The sequence below is a fragment of the Nicotiana tomentosiformis genome, chromosome 1 (assembly GCF_000390325.3).
Source record: "Nicotiana tomentosiformis chromosome 1, ASM39032v3, whole genome shotgun sequence".
Lineage (NCBI taxonomy): Eukaryota > Viridiplantae > Streptophyta > Magnoliopsida > Solanales > Solanaceae > Nicotiana > Nicotiana tomentosiformis.
Window position 1 is genome coordinate 76455589 of NC_090812.1, and position 20572 is coordinate 76476160.

Genomic DNA, 20572 nt, shown 5'->3' on the forward strand with positions numbered 1-20572 from the left:
TTTTAATTTTCATAATTTTTTTACGGTGGGATGGATCCATGAATGTGCAGGAGAAGAGTTGAAACCCTAGTAATGAAATCGCCACTGTTACAGAGCGTTTTACCTCTTAATGTGGGATTTTCCAGCACGAAATAATGATACAATTGAAAAATTACAACCTTTCGGTTGTAACAATAATTATCCTATCTCATTCTTGTTGGAAACTCAGCTACAAATCAATATGTATATATCCCAAAATATTTCTTGAACTTGCAAACGCAAAAGTAATTTTGTAGAACGCGTAAGTTGAAACTCAGTATGTCCGGCGTGAATTTAAATTAGTGTAGCTCCAAAATAAATATCGAACATTAAATATGAAATAGAAATTAAAAAAAATACTTTAAGACTTCACTTAGGTAAATGAGAAGGAAATGCACTCATCTTTTTTACATTTCCTTTTTACTTTTTGTCATTTCGTGTGACGAAAGTGCCCAATGAGAACATGGCAAAATGGGGGGTGTAACTTGATCTAACACGGGCGAAACTATGAGAGTTGGTAATTTTTTCCCCTTTATATTCCAATAACTTTTGTACCTCTATGTCTGGTAAAATAATAAACTAATAAAAAATAATGTAAAGGAAAAGATGCTTCGTGGAATCGTGGAATTTATTTCACCCAACTTGTACTCTTTGGCCAAATCTCACGTCTCGTGTATCATTTTTCTTCTTCTTTCCTTTCAGAAAAGAAACAAAACCAATTGACAAAGAGATATGACTAAGGCAATCATGTTATTAGTCACAAACTAAAATCTCAAATCAAGGTTCCGTAATCGCATTATTAACTTAATCACTTTCAATAAAGCTTAATAATTTCCAAGAATCCCTGTCACGTTATTAGTCAATGTAAGCACGCCAAAAAGCAGGTTACTTAAAGTAGCCCCTTACACCCCACCCCCCGAAAAAAGAAAAAGAAAATCACTAAAAGTTCCTCAAATTAACCTTTGTCAAATTAAACAAAGCAACAAAAACAAGATGAATTTAACTTATAAACTGTAAATAATTTTTACACGATTAATATTCTACTTATCAATTTTTTAGGTTACTATTTTCGCTTTTTATGAGCCATTATTTTAAATTATTTTTAAATTGACTGGGTTGAAGTCAAAAAGGATTTAGACTATTCAATTCTATATGGAGTAGATTAGTTATCTTCCAAAAATGGGCTTACTAACTTCCAAGGTGAATAACCAATGCCTGCTCAATTAAATTGTAGAGAGTAATTAATCAAGACCTTTTTTTGGAAATTTTTCTTAACTTTTGCAAATGGATAGGAGGAAAGTAATCCCATTCAAAAGCTAAAACTAATACTTTAAATCTGGAACCAAAATGGCAATTGGCGTACAGCTTCAATTTGTTTACAAATAAAGTTTGGAATTAAAGAGAGTTAAAAAGCACCATTCCATCGTCTCGAATATAGTATCATCACAATTAAAGATGTAAAATCCAATGGTTTCGTTTTTTCGGCGATTTCTTTGTTTAGAGAATAACTTTATCCAAATATTCTTCAGAATATATGAACTACTTAATTCATAAAATTATTTGAGCCACAAACATCCTGTTATCTCTTTTATTATCAGGATTAGTTTAAAAAGTAGCTGTCCACTAATTAAATAGATCCATGGTCTTTTCTGGTAATTTTATCTTCTTTGCTAAGCAACTATTTTAAACATAAAAAGTACTAGTGATATATATATATATATGAAGCTCTCATCCACAAAAGTTATTTGATGCTTCATAGCTATGTTTGGCTATAGTTGCTATTGATGCCATATCGTAACAGACTTACAGTACAGAAAAAGTGCACCAAAAGAGAGTGCATATGTGCAAATAAGATATATAAAGATGTTTCATATCCATTCCTATTGCTTGGATGTTCTTCCCCGAATTATCAACATGGTATAAGAGCATGCAAATATTGTGTTTTAAGTCTATTCATCCTTCATTATAAAAAAAGAATAGACTCATATATGAAAGACGTGTTTAAGATATAACTAAATAAAAGAAGTATGTTTCTCTAATAGTTTAAATTTTTCAGTAAAATAATGGTCCTTACAATTTCAACAACAAATGATCTTGCAAGTAGCAAAAGATAACTGGTTCGGTCGGAAATTAACTCTATAATCATCTTTGAATGAAGATAATATTTTTTGAGTTTAATTTCATGTATTAGAGTTTAATTTCCCGTGTTAGAAAGGTATCAATTACAGCCACTGGGATACCTTTTTTTATCTACCTTTATTTATTCATGTTGACTGGTGGAGAATTATGTTCTGTATAATCTCAAGAGGAGATTATTTACCTTTATTTATTCATGTTGACCGGTGAAGAATTATCTGGTTCTCCCTTCTTTCTCTCCCCTATACCTCATCTCTTTCACTTATTTTCTGGCGCACTGACCTAGCCTAGTGGCGGCGGCGGCTGAGACAATTTTCCAGCGAGCCTCGGGCGAAGCGGGCGGGAACTCCCAAAACATAGCTGCTGTGGACAACACCTTTCTCGGCACTCATTGTGACTTCAGGTTTTATTGTTCTTGCTTAGAATTTGCTATTTGTTAATATTGGACTCGTATGAGTTGGTACCTCCCATTTTTCAGTTTTCCTTTGTTGTGTTAGTTAAATTGTTGTCAGCTTAGTTCGTATTAGTTTATTCACCGTATTAGTGTGCCTGTAGTTGCAACTTGTCTTCTTCTGGTTTGGTCTATTGTATTGTGTGTGATAGTGATTCTCCTTACTCTGCCGTAGGTATAGTGGTTGTGGTCTGGGATGGTCGAGTGAGGTCATGTCCTCGGGGGGAACGGGGGGTGGGGCGGGAGGTAGGGCAGGGTTTAGGGGGTAGGGCAGGAGGTAAAAGGAACAAGGGTGTCTGTAGGTTGAGAATTGGGTCATGGAACGTAGGTACATTGACGAGTAAGTCTATAGAGTTGGCGAAGATCCTCCAAAAGAGGAAGGTCAATATAGCGTGTGTCCAGGAGACTAGGTGGGTAGGGTCGAGGGCGAAGGACGCAGACGGGTATAAACTTTGGTACTCAGGAGTCGAGAAAGGTAAGAATGGAGTGGGCATCTTGGTGGATAGGGAACTTAGAGAGTCTGTGATTGAGGTTAGACGAGTGAATGATAGATTGATGATTATTAAGTTGGTGGTTGGAGAGTGCACCCTAAACGTCATTAGCGCATATGCGTCGCATGTAGGCCTAGATGAGGAGGTTAAACGACGCTTCTGGGAGGGGTTAGATGAGATTGTGCGTTAGGTTTCGCCTACTGAGAAGCTATTCATAAGAGGGGATTTCAATGGGCATATTGGGTCGACTGCAGGTGGTTATGGCGAGGTGCATGGAGGCTTCATTTTTGGGAAGAGTAACGGAGGAGGTACATCGTTGTTGGACTTCGCTAAGGCTTTTGGGTTGGTGATTGCGAATTCTACCTTTCCAAAGAGGGAGAGGCATTTGGTTACTTTTCAAAATGCGGTGGCGAAAACTCAGATTGACTATCTCCTCCTCAGGAGAGGTGACAGAGGACTGTGCAAGGATTGCAAAGTGATTCCGTGTGAGTTACTCGCAACACAACATAGGCTCTTAGTGATGGACGTTGGTATTATGTTAAAGAGGAGGAAAAGTTCTACTCGAGGAAGTCCGAGAATCAGGTGGGGAGCCTTAACTAAGGATAAAGCCCAAGAGTTGGAGGGGCGGTTGTCGGCTATGGGAGCTTGGAGGAGTAGTGGTGACGCGAGCACTATGTGGTTAGCGACAGCAGACTGTATTAGGGAGGCTGCGAGAGAGGTGTTAGGAGTCTCGACGGGCATCTCTGGTGGGCACAAAGGAGACTGGTGGTGGAATGAAGTGGTTCAAGGTAAAGTAAAAGCTAAGAAGGTTGGTGGAACTGTACAAAGAGAGGAAGAAGGATCTTCACATGGTCTTTATTGACCTAGAGAAAGTGTATGACAAGGTTCCTAGAGAAGTTCTCTGGAGATGCCTGGAGGCAAAAGGTGTGTCGGTTCCCTACATTATGGCGATTAAGGACATGTATGATGGGGCTAAGACTCGGGTTAGGACAGTAGGAGGCGACTCTGAGCATTTTTCGGTTGTAATGGGGTCACACCAAGGTTGTGCGTTCAGTCCGTTCTTATTCGCCCTGGTGATTGATGCGTTAACACACCATATTCAAGGGGAGGTGCCATGGTGCATGTTATTCGCCGATGACATAGTTCTGATTGATGAGTCGCGAGACGGTATTAACGAGAGGCTAGAGGTTTGGAGACAGGCTCTTGAGTCTAAGGGTTTCAAGCTGGGCAGGACGAAGGCGGAATACCTGGAGTGTAAATTCAGCGTTGAGCCAGGGGAAGTGGGCGTGGATGTGAGGCTTGAATCACAGGTCATCCCAAGTAGAAGCAGCTTCAAGTACCTTGGTTCGGTTATCCAGGGGGAGGGGAGATCGACGAGGATGTCACACACCGTATTGGGGTAGGATGGATGAAGTAGAGGTTAGCATCTGGAGTCCTGTGTGATAAGAGAGTGCCACCAATACCCAAAGGTAAGTTCTATAAAGCGGTGGTTAGACCGACCATGTTGTATGGCGCTGAGTGTTGGCCCGTTAAGAACTCACATATCCAGAAGATGAAAGTAGCAGAAATAAAGATGTTGAGGTAGATATACGGGCACACTAGGATAGATAAGATTAGGAATGATGTTATTCGGGAGAAGGTGCACGTGGCTCCCATTGATGACAAGATGCGGGAAGCGAGACTTAGATAGTTCGGACATATTCAAAGGAGAAGCCTAGATACTCCGGTACGGAGGTGTGAGCGGCTGGTTGTGGAGGGCACGAAAAGAGGTAGAGGGCGGCCTAAGAAGTATTGGGGAGAGGTGATCAGACAGAATATGGTGATGCTCCAAATTTCCGAGGACATGACACTTGATAGGAAGATGTGGAGGTCGAGTATTAGAGTTGTAGATTAGGATGTAGTTGAGTCTCGACTTACATCGTACCATTGTGGGACTAGCCAGGTAGGGTTTTGTCTAAGATAGCTAGTGACAATGTTGTGTTTTACTACTTCCCTTTTCAGTGCATGTTCTATTTACTAGCTATCGCTTTTGCTTTGCATCTTTCTTCTGTATTTCATGGTGTTCCTATTTTTCCTATGATTGTTGTGGTGATACTAATATTGTCTCCTTTTGTCCTTTTATCTTTTTGTTTTCTTGAGCCGAGGGTATTTCGAAAACAGCCTCTCTACTCCTCTGGGATAGGAGTAAGGTCTGCGTACACACTACCCTCCCCAGATCCCATTAGTGGGATTTTACTGGGTTGTTGTTGTTGTTGTTATAATCTCAAGAGGAGATTTAGTGGAAAAAGGCAATGAGGTGGCAGGAAGTTAATGGCAGTTTTGTTTACTTTTGAATAAGGCCCATAATTTTACAAAAAGGGCCTAACAAAGATGATGAAATCTCATGTCATGTTCCTTTTTTTTTCACGATTTGACAAAATATTAGCAACGATTATTTAACAACACTATCAAATTAAAGTGTTTGTGATAGCATGTGGCCAGCCATACACTTGAATACTTCACATGATCAATGCAGAAAAAGACGGCCTCTTTGTTTGCTTTAGTTTTATAATTAGTGATAAATCAGTGTTGATTATTATAATTAAGAGCCCCTGCTAGAGGCATAATTAATATGTTAATCATGTTCTGGAGAGAATATGAGGAGACTTTTGTGCCTCCGTGAAGCCAAAGCAAAAGTTAAAAATATGCTAATGCAAAGAAGTCTTCTCTGTTGAATATCGATAGAAGTACAAGAAAATCCTAATTTCATATATGCAATTTTTTTAGTTTAATTATTTAGTGTTTAATTTGGATTATCGTGTAGGCTCTATTGAAAAGGAAAACGCTCTCTACAAAATAAAATATCATTCTCCAAACCGGAATCCACACCTCTAATCGTGTAGAAATGAAAAAATTATATTGTATAGTCGTTTTAAAAATAATAGTCGAATATATATATATATATATATATATATGATACCGAATGTAAATAATTTCTGACGGAGCTAAAACTGAAAAACTTAACTGATGCAACACAAAATCCACCTTAATTTTAGTATGTCAACTTTAAGATATAACGTAGTAGTTGCTTTCTAGTGTTCAGCCAGACGTGCCCTTTTAGGATTTTGCTTACATCTACTAATAGCGTATTAAAATTTTACCCTTTCAATTTAATTTAAATTATTGTCAAAAGTTACTTATCTATTTTTCACACCATTACTTTTGTTTACTATTATAAAGATTTATTTTTTAAAAGGATCTTACACAAATAGCTAACCATATTCATTATTACTTTTTTAGCCATATACATATTTTATATATACACAATAATACTTATATAATATATAAATTATTCATATAGTATACCTTTACTGGCTATTTTTAGTTTACGCGGTTGGGCGGGCAGTTATTTGAGTTAATTCTTCTTTTTTAAATGATCCTAGAGTAATTTTTTACATATAGTAAGTTAAATTATTTTGTAAATGTTTTATTTGATCGAATGGTTATCTTATACAGAGACTTCAGACTGCATGTGAGCTCGATGCACGTTAGAAAAACTGTAGTAATGCATTTTAACTCAGAAAAAACTTCACGACCAACAACTAATGAACATTTATCCGTTTTATATTCAAATTATCTCTTAGAAAGAGTATTCATTCCTCTAGAGAAAGTAAAAATTTATAACAATTTAAGACGTGGAAAGCAAAAATTTAGAAGGAAGAAACGAGGGTATATTGTCATAAAGGTTCCAATCCGATGGTAATGAATAGTGACAAGACAAATTGTCCAATATCTCCAAATATCAACCCCATCTTCTTGATTTTGCAGAAAGGATTAAAGGAATATTACCAGAATTCCTGCCTGCCAATTTCAATCCTTTCATCAATAGAGGAATTAGGTGCCTTTCTTTCTTTCTTAACAGGGTCCCCTTCTTTTCTATACACAATTGTTTAATTTCCTTTGTAAGGAAAAAGGCTACAGACTATAGTTTGGGCTCCACAGTAGATAGTAGCCTTTCTGGTCTAGAATTTGGGAGTTGCATTAAAGAAAGGAAGCAGTGGCTGAAGTAGTTTACGGGTAGGGGGCGTAGGCGGGCACACTATCAGTGCAATTTAATGGGTATATTACTGTACTATTACTTTATCTCTTTCAATTTACGTAACACATTTTTTTTATTAGTTAGTTTCAAAAATAATAATATATTTCTACATTTAAAAATAATTTAACTTTAAATTTTTTATTTTATTCATTTTATCCTTAAAGAAAATTTTTTATAACAACTAAAATGTCATGCGTTCACAAAAATTTTGCGCCTTTATGTTTTTACCATACATGTTTCAAAAAAAAATTGTTAAATTGTGACAAATCAAATTATATAGTTAAAATTAAAACGGAGAGAATATTAAATTTGTTACATGGAGTACCTACTATTACGGTAGGTCTACTTAGTCTATTATAAAATTGGTAGTGTCCTGCATAACTTAAACTCTCTTTAAGAAAGGTAAAAAGGTAAAATAATAATAATAATAATAACCTTTTACTATATGAAACCTCTTTTTGCCCTTTGTTTTATTGAATTTGGGGCCATTTCATACTTTTGCAGCTAGCAGATTGCCGTATATTTTTACGTAAATATGACAAGAGTATGAATGATTCCAAAGTATATTAATAAAGGGAAAATTAAGATATTTCTTATAGGAGGAGAGGAAAATTGGATAATTTTTTTCTTTTAAAAACAAGTGTGTATATATATATATATATATATATATATACTAAGTTCACATCAATATTTGCATGAAAGGATCGGATAATATTTGAAATGTTAGTGTCCTGGCCATCCATTAGAAAAAAGAGTAAATTCAGGTCAAGGCTTTTGATCACCAGTCACTGTGCTGACATTAGAATGACAAATTTGCTGCATCCAATGTAGCCTCAAAAAGGCAAAGCATACTCAAACATCAAATGATCAAAGTACAATATTACTTGGCAAAGCCGTATTGAACAGTTACAAAAAAAGTGCACAATCTGGGTCAGAAATTCACTGGCTCTTTGGCATGGTCCCCCATCACATGCATTACGAGTTTCACTTTGTATATTTGGGTTAAGATCTTCAAGCTTGATCAGTTATTACATATATTGATTCTTTACTTTAATTCGTTGTATTTTTATTTTGTTCTTTATATATTAGCCTTTTTGGCCAAGCTTCTCCCCACCCCAAAAGTGCTTTATTTCTCAAAAAATACTTTTTTTCTCAACTTGAGTTGTTTGACCAAGCTTTTTTGGGGGAAAAAAATGCTTTTGGGAAGAAGCAGAAGCAGTTTTAGAGAAGCAGAAAAAAATAGTTTCTCCCCTAGAAGCAAAAGTAGAAGCAGTTTTGATTTTTCTTCTTACCAAGAATACCCTTAGCAAAATATGTTATATAGCAAAAATAATCTTGCTTATTTTAAACCTGATACTTACAATTAGAAATTATATTATTGAACTCTCCAAATGTATTAATATTTCTTTTTATTTTTAGGATAACTTTCTAATATATGGTGACATTTGAGAGGAATACTTTTATATTTGTTAAATAATTTTTTTGATTTATTTAAATCATCTTGAAATAATTAAAGTAATTTTTAAATTTATTTTCATGTTTTACTTAAATAAAATGAAAAAACTTAATTATTATTTTTAATAATAAATATTTGAGATTATTTATTTATTCATATAATATTAATTATTAAGTAAATCTCTTTATGTCCTTATTCGTAATTTGATACTTAAAACACTTTTTGAAAAACTTGGCAAACGCACATTATTGCTCAAAAGTGCTTTTCACATTGATTAGCAAAACACAAACTATTTCCCTATTTTTTCGAAAAACACTTTTAAAAAAAGTACTTCTCAAGCAGATTTTTCCAACTTGACCAAACAAGCTAATAATCTCACGAATTGATTCAGAGAGATTGTAGATCTTTGAAACAACTTCCTTCCTTCCGTATGATTCTGAAGTTATCTTGTCTCATTTTATCACCTTCAATAATGATAATATATCACACTTGCATACTGATAAATATGAAAGTTAGTCTTGTTTTATCTTCTGCGTACACAGCATATATCTTCTATTGGACGTGATCATTTTGAATGTAGTGTAATCTTCTCATTAGCATTTCTTCCTTATATATATATATATATATATCCTTTTATTAACCGAAAGATATTTAATTAACTGAAACGGAGAAACTATCGGTCATATTTTTTTATTGTGAGTTATTATGCTTAATGTTATAAGATTATTTTTGTAAACCGACATTGTATTTTTGCTTGTATAACAATATAGACATATAGATAGATAGAGATATACATTAAAAATATGTAGGAAGGTTTAATAAAATTAATTTCATAAGAATCCTCCGTATTGAAAATACATTACCACGCCATAATGTCCAATACCAAGAAAAAATAAAAGTAATATCAAATGGACTGCATAAAACGTTGAAATTGAGAAAAAAATTCCCATAATAATATATTTTTATATTATATCTGAACAGTTTTCCTACTCAAATAATATTTTTTTTATCAACTTTATCAACCCCAATGGTAATAGTAGTGCATTTATAAGGTAAATAATTCTATCATTAGATTAAAACATAATTTGTGCAAATCGTATGATAGAAATTAAAAAAACTATCTTAATTAGCAGAAATAAAAATGTTGATCAACTAAAAAAAAGATTAATTGTGAAATTTTAAGTAAAAATAAAATATTTTTTAGTTTTTGACTCAACAAAAAATGATACTTATATGTTGCACTTTCAAGAGGAATATCAAGATCGACAACAAGAGTTCTGGTTAAGGCAAAGCAACCAAAGCATTAGAAGAAAATATACACACAAAAAATATCGTCTACAAAGAAGTGTTCGCTAAGATATCATTACACTAAATACTTTTAAACTATAATATAATTATCCAACTAACATGACAAAATTGATTATTTGTATAAGTTTTGATTATGTCCTTTTGTTTTAAATTCTTGTATTATGCTAATGTGATAATATTTTTCGCCATTTAGATGATTGTTGTATTATACATAAAATTTCTCATACAAATTTTATTGTTCCTTCATATAAATAAATGTTTAAACCATCATGTGCCATTATTAACGTGCAACGCACGTTCATATATATATATATATTATATATATTATTCTCAATAGAACTTACATTTAGATGATTGTTGTATTATACATAAAATTTCTCATACAAATTTTATTGTTCCTTCATATAAATAAATGTTTAAACCATCATGTGCCATTATTAACGTGCAACGCACGTTCATATATATATATATATTATATATATTATTCTCAATAGAACTTACATTTCACTTTATTAGGTATCTTCCTGTCCCTTAACCCACTATTATCACTCTCCTATAATTAAAACCCATGCCACTTGAATCTATATAGTATATAGTAAAAAGATTTGAGGATAAGGTATGGCAAGACTAGGTTATATGAAAGGAATGTTTACGTTCCTATACACTATTTGAATTTAATTACATCCTATATACAGATTTATCAATTATATACACTTTAGGAATTAAATGAGTAACCCTTTATATTATGAATCAATTATTTTCCATACTTATTCTCTTTCTCTCCTGCTCTCTCTCTCTCTCTCTCTCTCTCTCTCTCTCTCTCTCTTGCCCTCTCTCTCCTGCTCTCTCTCTCTCTCTTTATGTCTCTCTCTATCTCTCAATCCCTAATTCCAGTAATGTAAAGCAAAGGAAAAGAGAGCAACAATTCCACCATTGACAGTCATTAAAAAGCTTTGAAGCTTTGAATTCGAATTTGAATTTTCAAAAATCATTATTTGTTTGGATTGGGTGTTGTTGCAAATAATTAGAAATATTGTTTGGAGTTTATGTCTTAATTTTGAGGGTGTTTTGGTGAAGATTAGACTTGATTTTGGCTGAATTTTATATTGAAACCCGAAGAAGAAGAAGAAGAAGAAGAAGACATGGCATATATTATACTTACGAGATTGTAGTAAAACTATAGTAAATTTATAGAAAAAATGTATTCTGTTGTTTATATATATTTTTTTATTTAAATATTGTATGAAAGTTGAACAATATTGTATAAAAATTGTATTTAAGTTGTATGATACTGTAGTTGTATATAACTGGGTAGAAATAATGTATGAAAGTTGTAGATAAGTTGTATAATATATAATTAGTTATATAAAATTTATTTTTATTATGTATAAAATCAGATACAAAATATACAAAAGACATATTATATAAAATTTGTAGTTAAGTGATATGATATTGTAGTTGTATATAACTGCATAGAAATAATGTAAAAAATTATAGATAAATTGTAGAAATATACCATTGTCGTGAACCTTCACTTCTACTCTTCTCTATATAATCATTATGGTTAGATTAAACATTATTCTTTTGTTTCTTTCTCTCCAATGATTCCGTTCATCATTCTCCATTCTAATCCACAATCGCGTAGTGCAGGCACTAAGTTTTTAGAACCCGAAGGGGACATTAATTGTACAATGTAACATTGCCAAAAAAATGAGTTTATGCCAAAAATAAGTTTATTTAATCAGTTATTCAAAAACGTAATATGCAGTATAACAAATCTGAAGTTATTTTATCACATGTGGCCAGTATAGCTTTTGTAGGGCTGTTCAAGAACTCTAGGGCAAATTCTTTCAACTCAAGCTATATACATCAATTGAGATATGAGGGATTAGATTCTTTAAATCCTTAAATATAAGTTCAATCTGGAGAGAAGAGGGGAGAGATGAGTGAAAAAAGAAAAAAAGTGTAACTAAATCTCTTGATTGAAGGCACAAATAATTGATTGAGAGCCTTTTAAGGTGGATTGTATATATATTTTGTAACTAAAATGTGTTTAGGTCGGGTAAATACCAAAATATGGACATTTTTCGTAATAAAGTTTCAAATAGTGTATAGGAATAAAAAAATATATAAATCTCGGCCCATAGTTTTCTCGGACCATTTTAAACAAAAGAGCCCGACAGTAATGCAATTCAAATAGTTGCTGGCTCACAATCTTATGTTGATCCATCCCAAAGCAGTCACGATAAAATTTTGAAGAATTAATTCAAATAGCAGTTCACCCAATCACTTAAATTAAAAATAACTGGTGGAGGTATAATATATACATAATTTATATATTATATATGTATAATTATATATAAATAATGTATAATCCATATATATAGTTATAAAAAGTAAACAGTAAATATGACCGGCTATTTGTATAAATATTGTAGAAATAGCAAAGACTAGCCACTTCTCACCTTTCAGTTATCTAAATTCAAAAAAGTCATTGTTATATAGTTTCAAATTTCACAAATCTATGACATTATCCTGGAGTTTGAAAACTTGTAAATTTTAAAACTTTCGACCGTGACTACTTTTTATTCCAGAGCCCTAAAATTTTCTGAATTGGGCCGACCTCTGGGCTATTATTTTTTTTGTTTTCATTTCATTATTGGAAGATGCTATTGCCCTATTGAGGAAATCCAATAAAAATTGGAGGATATAGGCTTAAGAACTTGCTATCATAGAGAAAGCTATCCAATATTGTTGCTCTAAAGAATAATAAGTGAGAAAATATATAATTTTTTTTATTTAATGTATAATATATATATATAATATATATATTTGCAAGCAATGTAATTATTTTTAACCGGCCGGCTAAATATATAACTTGCTTGCTATTATAACGTTGTGTAGACGGGTTCGTTTAATCAATAAATATTATTTTAGTATTTAAATAATTTCAGTAGTTAAGATGCTAACATTGACACTTTTTAACCATACATTATTTATAGTTCTATCCTCCGAATGCCCTCTTTTTCCGTTTTGAGAAGTTAAATATTTGCCGATCGGCCAAAATTAATTACAGCGGCAAGCTAAATATATATATAAAAATATATTATATGTATATTATATATTAATATATTTAAAAATATATATTTATCGACTACAGTATTATTTTGAAGGGTAGCTATACGGTGCAAAAATCTTTTCTTACACCACTTTTTACGGAGCTAATCCTATACCTTAAGCAAAGAGGGGGCCGGGCCATTTAATCATTAGAGGCCCACACATTTTGCACGTGGTCGTCGGTCGTAGTTGCAGATTAAAGGTTCCGCCCCAACAACAAAGCCACATTTTGCACAGATATTTCTAACGAATCAAAGTATTTTATTTTGTTGTAATCTAATCTAATACTAATAACAAGAATTTATGAGGCATCAATTTGGTTATTATCAGAATCCGTGGTTAAGGTTTCTGTATATATCAGAGAATTGGCGATTGGTTTACGCGCTTAAGCAACACAGCCACACGTCTGAATATTCATACACAAAATATATTTGAAATATCATCAAGATTTATTAGATTCATACAGCTCCAATTGATTAGACCCAATTCAATTCAACGATTTCTCATTTCTGCAAAATCAGTCCCAAGTTTGAGCCTTTTATCAAATTGCAACATAGTGAGTTTCTCCTTGCCAATTTTACCTTCTTTCCTAATTTTTTTTTCCCTGTACGTTCCGTTTGGTAACCCCTATTCTAAATTTTGTTTCTTTCAGTCCCCCCCCCCCCCCCCCCGTGTGTAATAATAGAGGAAAAGATTCACCACAAGATTCTGGTGTTTTTATGTCTTTATCATGTTATGGGGCTATAATATTTGGTGGCTGGTTGGATTTTTTATTGGATACCTTTTGTTGTCTTGCGCTGCGAGCTGAGTACATCTTTATATTTGTATCTGAATTAATAGTGTAATTGTTAGTAATTTGTTTTCTGGTCCAGGTTGAGTGATTTCAGGTTGCAGTCAATTGAACTGCATTTGATTAGCAATGGTGAAGGACACGGAGTACTATGACTTATTGGGGGTTGGAGTGAATGCAACTCCTGCTGAAATTAAGAAAGCTTACTACTTAAAGGTAATTTAGCTTTAGCTTATTACTCAAGGTGTTCTATTTCAATTTTGAGTATGCACTCGTACCATTTCTTGAAGATACATTTATATTTACTTGATGATTAGATGTGCATTTCGTTTGGTCATGTTAGTATATTTACTTTAAGTCCTGTGTTTGCTAGCTGTCTTCTAGGCATGTTAGAGATTTATATGCTAGTAGAATATGTAGAGAATTTCTAATGCTAGAGAAACTAAATATTATAATATTGGACTGAGACGGTCTTAAATGGAGTGACATGAACGGTGAGAATTCGGCCACGGATTGGCATGGTTGTTTTATGTGCATTTGTTTGGTCTGTTTATCACAATATTCTGCCATCTGAACAAGTTTGGACTTTTGTTGTCATAGAGCATGGAAATGCGATTCTAGAAGTGAGCTAGAGCTATCTTTTAGTGTACGTTTGCAAGGAACCTTAACTTACCTTGATAATTTTCTTTTAAACTGTAAGTTATCCTTGACATCTTCACTTGCACTAATATCTCGTTCTTTATTAGGCAAGGACTACACATCCAGACAAGAATCCCGGGGACCCACAAGCTGCTCGTAATTTCCAGGTACAACCTTTAAGATCTGTTAGATCTTTTATTTTGTTTTTTTCAACTGAGGCACCTAGATTAACAAACTCTTTTGGACATTTTGAGTTGCCATGCTTTAAATTTCGTGGAAGCAGCAATCTTGTAGAAATCTCATTCTATTAAGCTCCTACTGTACAAGCTGATGTTGTCATCAGTCTATGTTTGATAGTTGAACAAAGCACTGTGCTTGAACATGTTTCATACATCCCATGATTCAAAGTACTTTTCATATAATGGGATAGAGGGAATGTTTGTATGAGTAGGAGTGGTGTCATAAAAACTTCTTTATAATTTCCTCTGCCTCTCTCTCATTGTTCTGCTTATTGTTCACTTTTGAAGGTTCTAGGAGAGGCTTATCAGGTGTTGAGTGATCCCGAGAAACGTGAAATTTATGACAAATATGGTAAAGAAGACATGCCGAAGTAAGTATGCAATAGGAAAACCTGAACTCATTTGTTTTAGCCCCTTTTATTTAAAGCTACATCCGTTTGTTGTGGCCCTCTTTGAATTGTCAAACTATTTTTGTTGTACTTCTTACTTAATCGTTTTCTGCAAAAATTAGTAAGAGTCTACTACTTGTGCCAGCAGTTAGTAAATTGACAATCGACAGTGATCTTGTGGAATCAATGTTAAGAAGATGATAGGGAAAATACTGACTTGTTTACTTCCGTATTTTAAGAATTCAGGCGGAGAAAACTATTTTGTGTATTCACGTTGTCTCTTATTTGTCAGGGATTTGATGCACCCTGCAGCTGTATTTGGAATGCTGTTCGGAAGTGATGTATTTGTTGATTATGTTGGGGAACTTAGATTGGCTTCCATACAAGCTGTTGAAGAGGAAGAGGACGAAGTTGTTCCTGAGCTTCGTAGACAGAATATTCAGGAGAAATTAAAGGTATTCTTGTTTCAAGCAGTGTTCATAAAAGGTCAATTGTTCATTGCAGTTCATTGAAGTAATCCTCTTTCAACTACAGAAATTGCAAAAGGAAAGGGTAGAGAAGCTGACAACAATTCTAAAAGAACGTCTTCAGCCATATGTTGAAGGCCGAAAGGATGAGTTTTTAGAATGGGCAAAATCAGAAGCGCAGCTTCTTGCTCAAGCTGGTTAGATCGTTTCACCTGCTTGTCCATTATTTGTTTCTTTAAAAGGTTAATTAATCAATTGCACCTATATACTGAACTAGTTGGCATCGGCTATATAAATCCACTATAAGTATTCTGCTCTTTTCGGGCCTATTTAATTCCGATACTTAATAATTTTTCATTTGAGACAGTTAGGGTTTTTTAAAGGTAGAGGTTCTCTAAATATCATGCTAATCCCAGCATCAACATACAAACATCTAATCAAACCGTAAACAATGGAACTAATGTAAATGTAACAACAACTAAGCCTTAATCCACACTAACAGTAACTGGTATGGTCTTTGTGATTTTTTGCTTTTGTTCTGTTTTTAGTTAATTTCAGAGTGGTGGATCTTTTGAGGCAACTTTGTTCCATGTGATTTTAGTCTACCTCATTTCTCTCTTTTTTTTTTTTTTTTGAGAAATAGAGAAATCACCGAGAGCCAGTGACGCACAACTCAAAACTCGGTGGATAATTGGCACGCCCCTCTACCCCCACAGTGTGCCTAACCCAGACATCACGTGCTGCTCTCTTACCGGGGCGTGATCCCTCGTTTAAAACCTTCAATTATCATTGTGTAGTCCATTTCTTTCATCATCCGATACCATTAAGAATGGCTTTCCAATTTGTTTGGAAGTGGAATGATAAAAAAATGTTTATACTCAAGTCCCCAACTCTCCCCTTCAATATAGAGATCCTAACAAAATTTTAAGATTTCTTCCGTGATGCTTTCAAAATTCTCTTAGCCTTGCCGTTGACCATAGAGGTCTGTTAGTTGAGTAATATCTCCTATTAGCATTTTCCATTCTCTTGAACCACACCTTCAGTTCACATCTTGTTACAGCGATTTGAACGGCAATTACTATAACTTTCTCCTTTGATTCCTATCGAGTTGTCCAAAAGCTTCTCTTCTGACTGTGCCCAAAGGCTTTCCCGGAAGGCTGTAAGCGCTACCTTCTTGTCCTGTGGCAATGTTTTGTTACATTGCTTCCACTGCTTTTCAAATGCTTTGATCGGCTGGATTGGAAAGATTTAGAAGAGATCACCAATCAAAAAAGAAAATAGAGAGATCAGGAGATTTATCTGCTTTGACTTCTTCTTTATTGTCTTTGGGATGTGGCTATTAATTTTGCAGCCCTAGATCAGATGCGAGAGATGATAATGGTTTGGGGATATAGGACCAGTTATTAACATTTGTCTTATTGATTTGATAACAATGTTGTCACATTACATGTGTCCATCGGATATTGAGGACTTTCAGTTTCTGAAATGATATTTTCTTTATGTGGTCATCTTTTCAGCTTTTGGTGAGGCTATGCTGCATACTATTGGTTATATCTACACAAGGCAAGCTGCAAAAGAAATTGGGAATTTGAAAAGATTCATGAAGGTGCCATTTTTGGCAGAATGGGTAAGGGACAAAGGACACCTAATAAAATCACAAGCAATGGCGGCTTCAGGTGATAAACATTGAACAGGCTTGCTCTTTCCAACTTCTGTTCATAGTAACATTTAGCAGTAACATGCTTTTGGTTTATGTTTAGGGGCTGTGGCTTTACTTCAAATACAAGAGGAACAGAAGAGGTACCATGAGGAGAACAAAGTAGAGGATGCAATCAAAACAATGGAAGAAAAGAAGGATATCATGATCAAATCCCTTTGGCAAATCAATGTCGTGGATATTGAGTTGACTTTATCACGTGTTTGCCAAGCGGTAAGCACAACCAATTCTTCCGTATCCAACTCTGTTGGATCCTATTGTTGCTCGAATTACAACAACTACTCCTCAACCCCGAGAAAGTTGGGGGCCGGCTCTATATATCGTCATTAACCATGTTATATTAAAAAAAAAAAAAAAAACTCATTGACTATGTCACTCTCTATTGAGTGCTCGAATTTCTGAAGGATATATTTATCTGTGACTTGCTACAGTCTACAGATGCTGCTGTTCACATTAAATTAATGCTGTAATCAAGTAGATCAACTCTAAATTGGAAGGGGTGAATCTAACCAAAAGATTAGACGATAAATTAATTTACTTAAGTAATATTTGTTATTGCAGTGTGTTAGCATGGTTTGTATCTCCACTTGTTGCTTAAGTGTCGTCTCGTTTGGTTTGTCCTGAGTATTTCACTTTTCTATATTCCTACATCATCTTTGGGACTCTTTTCTTTTGGGCGGGTGGGGGTTTGGGGTGGGGTGGGGTGGGGTGAAGGAACCTGTCTTTGGGACTTTCTATATACTGAATGATCTGTAACTTACAGCACCAAATAGAATAATCTTTACATATTTATGAATGAGGACCCTCTACATATTAATGAAGTTCACTCTTTGTTTTTCGCGTAGGTCCTTAAAGAGCCCAATGTTCCTAGGGATGTTCTCAGGCTACGCGCTAGGGCTATGAAAAAGCTGGGGACAATTTTTCAGGTGAGTGTGGATCAAAGGTGTTTTCTTGAGCATTGCAGGATAACTGGATTGCTTTAAACTTTCTGTTCATAACTTGTATGCCTTCATGATTGTTTCTGGATGAGTGTGGATCAAAGGTGTTTGTCATTTGTTGTTTCTGGGTGATTGTTTCTTATCTTTCCTTCATCAACAAATATGTCCAATCTATTTTGAGACCTCATGGTAATGTAATCACTCTTCGTTTGCTCTCTCAGGGTGCAAAACCAACGTACAGAAGAGAGAGCAGTTTGCGCAGTGAAAACACAGACATGGTAGATGGTGGTACATCCTCGAAATGATGTTAATATTTTTCACTAATTTTTGTGTAGATACTTATAACAGTGCATCTGTGTTTGAGACTTGTTCAATTTGGTGTACATTTCTTGTTACTTTTTTGTATCCCTCTGTTCTTCTTCGAATACCAGTCGATTCTTCTACAGCCAAATCTCAATTTGTGGAAAGTCGGGGATCAATTTTCATTTGGTTATACAATATCTCTTAATTCTTCGTGAATATTTAGATTATTTCTGATCCCTATTTGCATTTCAGTTAGTTGGTATGGTGAGATGAATAGAAGTCCAATCATGCAGTAGTTAGTTGTTTGGCCTTACTCTCGAGCTACGTTTTCTTGAGTGCATACTTTTGACTTTGTTGCACAGTTTTTCTTTCTTTTTAACGTTAAGATGTTCAATTTCTAGTACATTTTCTTGTTGGAATTTTTTTAAAAAAAATTATGATGAGATGAGATCCCCATAGTTGCATTATTTGTTGCTTACCTCTTTCTGATTATACCTGGGATCCAAAGATTTGATAAACCGAGACGAGACTAGGTCTTCAATTGCTTTTGACTTTGTAGTACATAGAAATATTTTGAACCCCGATAACTTTTGTAGTTGGATAAAGGGATAATATTTCTTGTTAAATTGTTAATTCTTGTTAAAAGTCAAAGTTGCGCACTTATATTTAAAATAAGAGAATGGAAAAGAAAAAGGTGTGGGTTGGAACTTGGAAGTGAGGGTTAGTGATGAAGTAGGGGATAAGTTTCAAATGGTTACAAGCTGGAGAGGGGAGCAATTGATTTTTTTTAATTCTATAAGTATAATGGACAGGAAAAGTCTGATCAACTGACTCTAGTGTTAGGAGACCAGTTTAATTTAAACCGTTTAAATTAAACGTAATATAAACGAATGTAGGTCGAAATTGATAAAAATTTAAAGTACACACTCGATAGATTGAAGCAGTTTTGTGATGCAAGAAATTTTTCTGATGTTGAAAAATATTGTCAGAACAACTTAATTTCTCTGTAAAATTGCTCAGGGATTTCCATGGGTCTTCTCCTCTTAGAGAGGCTTATTATATTTTTCGAGTTCTTTAAATAGTAGTACTATTTTCTTTGGTCTCTGTTATCCTATTATTAAATCTATAATTCTAATATGCTTGTATTTTAGGAAATTAAGCTGAATCTAATTCATTCAACAATGCCTATAACAACCTTTACATCTGTCCATACTATAGGCAAAAGGTCTTCATTATTAAGGAGAAAATATATATTTAATCATATTTAAGTCTATACCTATTAACTCTCCGAATTCTTTTATTATCCTCCTTAATTCATTGTTAAGATTACAAAGATGTTACGTACTCTTTTCGTCTAATTTATTTGTTGATATTTGAGTGCTTAACAAATAAAAAAAAACTGACACATAAATTTAGCATGCATAAAGTACTAAAAGAAACTTTACACTTGTTTTGTACCCATAGGACTTGAAAAACAAATCATGTCTAATGACACATAGAAGTGGAAAAATTATAGAGATCGATGTCGATCCTAAGCCATTCTTTCTTAAATGAACTGGATTTTTAAAATAAAATGTTAAACAAATAGAAACGAGGAGCGTTTTAGTTAAATTAATGAACAAACAAGTTATTTGCTTCCCCCTACATGGTTAGCAACTTGTAAATTGACTATTATATATATTGCACAGAATAATAGTTCTAGATTAATGGTGCTTGGAAGAATATCTTACTTGTTTTCTCAGTGAGCGTCATTGTCCCGGTTATTTTAAAATGAAATCTTAACTAAGATTTCATTTTTTAAAATTGCCTGGATAATAATGTTCACTGAGAAAAGTCGGATACTTCTCGAGCACCATTTATTTCGATTTATTATTCTGTATAATGTAATAGCCAATTGACAAGTTGCTAACCATTCAGGTAGGAGGAGCAAATAGCTTTGTTTGTTCTTTTTTTTTCTTTTTTCTTTTTTTTTTCTTTTTTGTTCGGCGTTCGATATTTGCTTTGAGGAATTAATTCTGATTCATGTTAGAAAGTT

At 33.8% G+C, this 20572-nt stretch overlaps 2 protein-coding genes across 2 annotated transcripts; both read left to right on the forward strand.

Annotated features, from left to right (window-relative positions):
- The first annotated feature begins 3233 nt into the window (after positions 1–3233).
- LOC138906973 (uncharacterized) lies at positions 3234–3958 on the forward strand. The gene is made up of 2 exons (XM_070196722.1): positions 3234–3264; positions 3351–3958. Exons 1-2 carry the CDS (start codon positions 3234–3236, stop codon positions 3956–3958), a joined length of 639 nt encoding a protein of 212 aa, XP_070052823.1.
- A 9326-nt stretch (positions 3959–13284) lies between these two features.
- On the forward strand, positions 13285–18753 carry LOC104088581 (chaperone protein dnaJ 10-like). The gene is made up of 10 exons (XM_009593282.4): positions 13285–13611; positions 13928–14061; positions 14592–14651; positions 15012–15094; positions 15405–15567; positions 15647–15776; positions 17097–17255; positions 17340–17509; positions 18142–18222; positions 18456–18753. Exons 2-10 carry the CDS (start codon positions 13975–13977, stop codon positions 18537–18539), a joined length of 1017 nt encoding a protein of 338 aa, XP_009591577.1. The 5' UTR covers positions 13285–13611; positions 13928–13974; the 3' UTR covers positions 18540–18753.
- The last annotated feature ends 1819 nt before the right edge of the window (positions 18754–20572 follow it).

Coding starts and splice junctions, on each gene's coding strand:
- LOC138906973 (XM_070196722.1), top strand. CDS start 3,234: ATGAGGAGGTTAAACGACGCTTCTGGGAGGG. Junction 3,265..3,350: donor AAACGACGCTTCTGGGAGGG/GTTAGATGAGAT, acceptor GGTCGACTGCAG/GTGGTTATGGCGAGGTGCAT.
- LOC104088581 (XM_009593282.4), top strand. CDS start 13,975: ATGGTGAAGGACACGGAGTACTATGACTTATTGGGGGTTGGAGTGAAT. Junction 14,062..14,591: donor AGAAAGCTTACTACTTAAAG/GTAATTTAGCTT, acceptor GTTCTTTATTAG/GCAAGGACTACACATCCAGA. Junction 14,652..15,011: donor AAGCTGCTCGTAATTTCCAG/GTACAACCTTTA, acceptor TCACTTTTGAAG/GTTCTAGGAGAGGCTTATCA.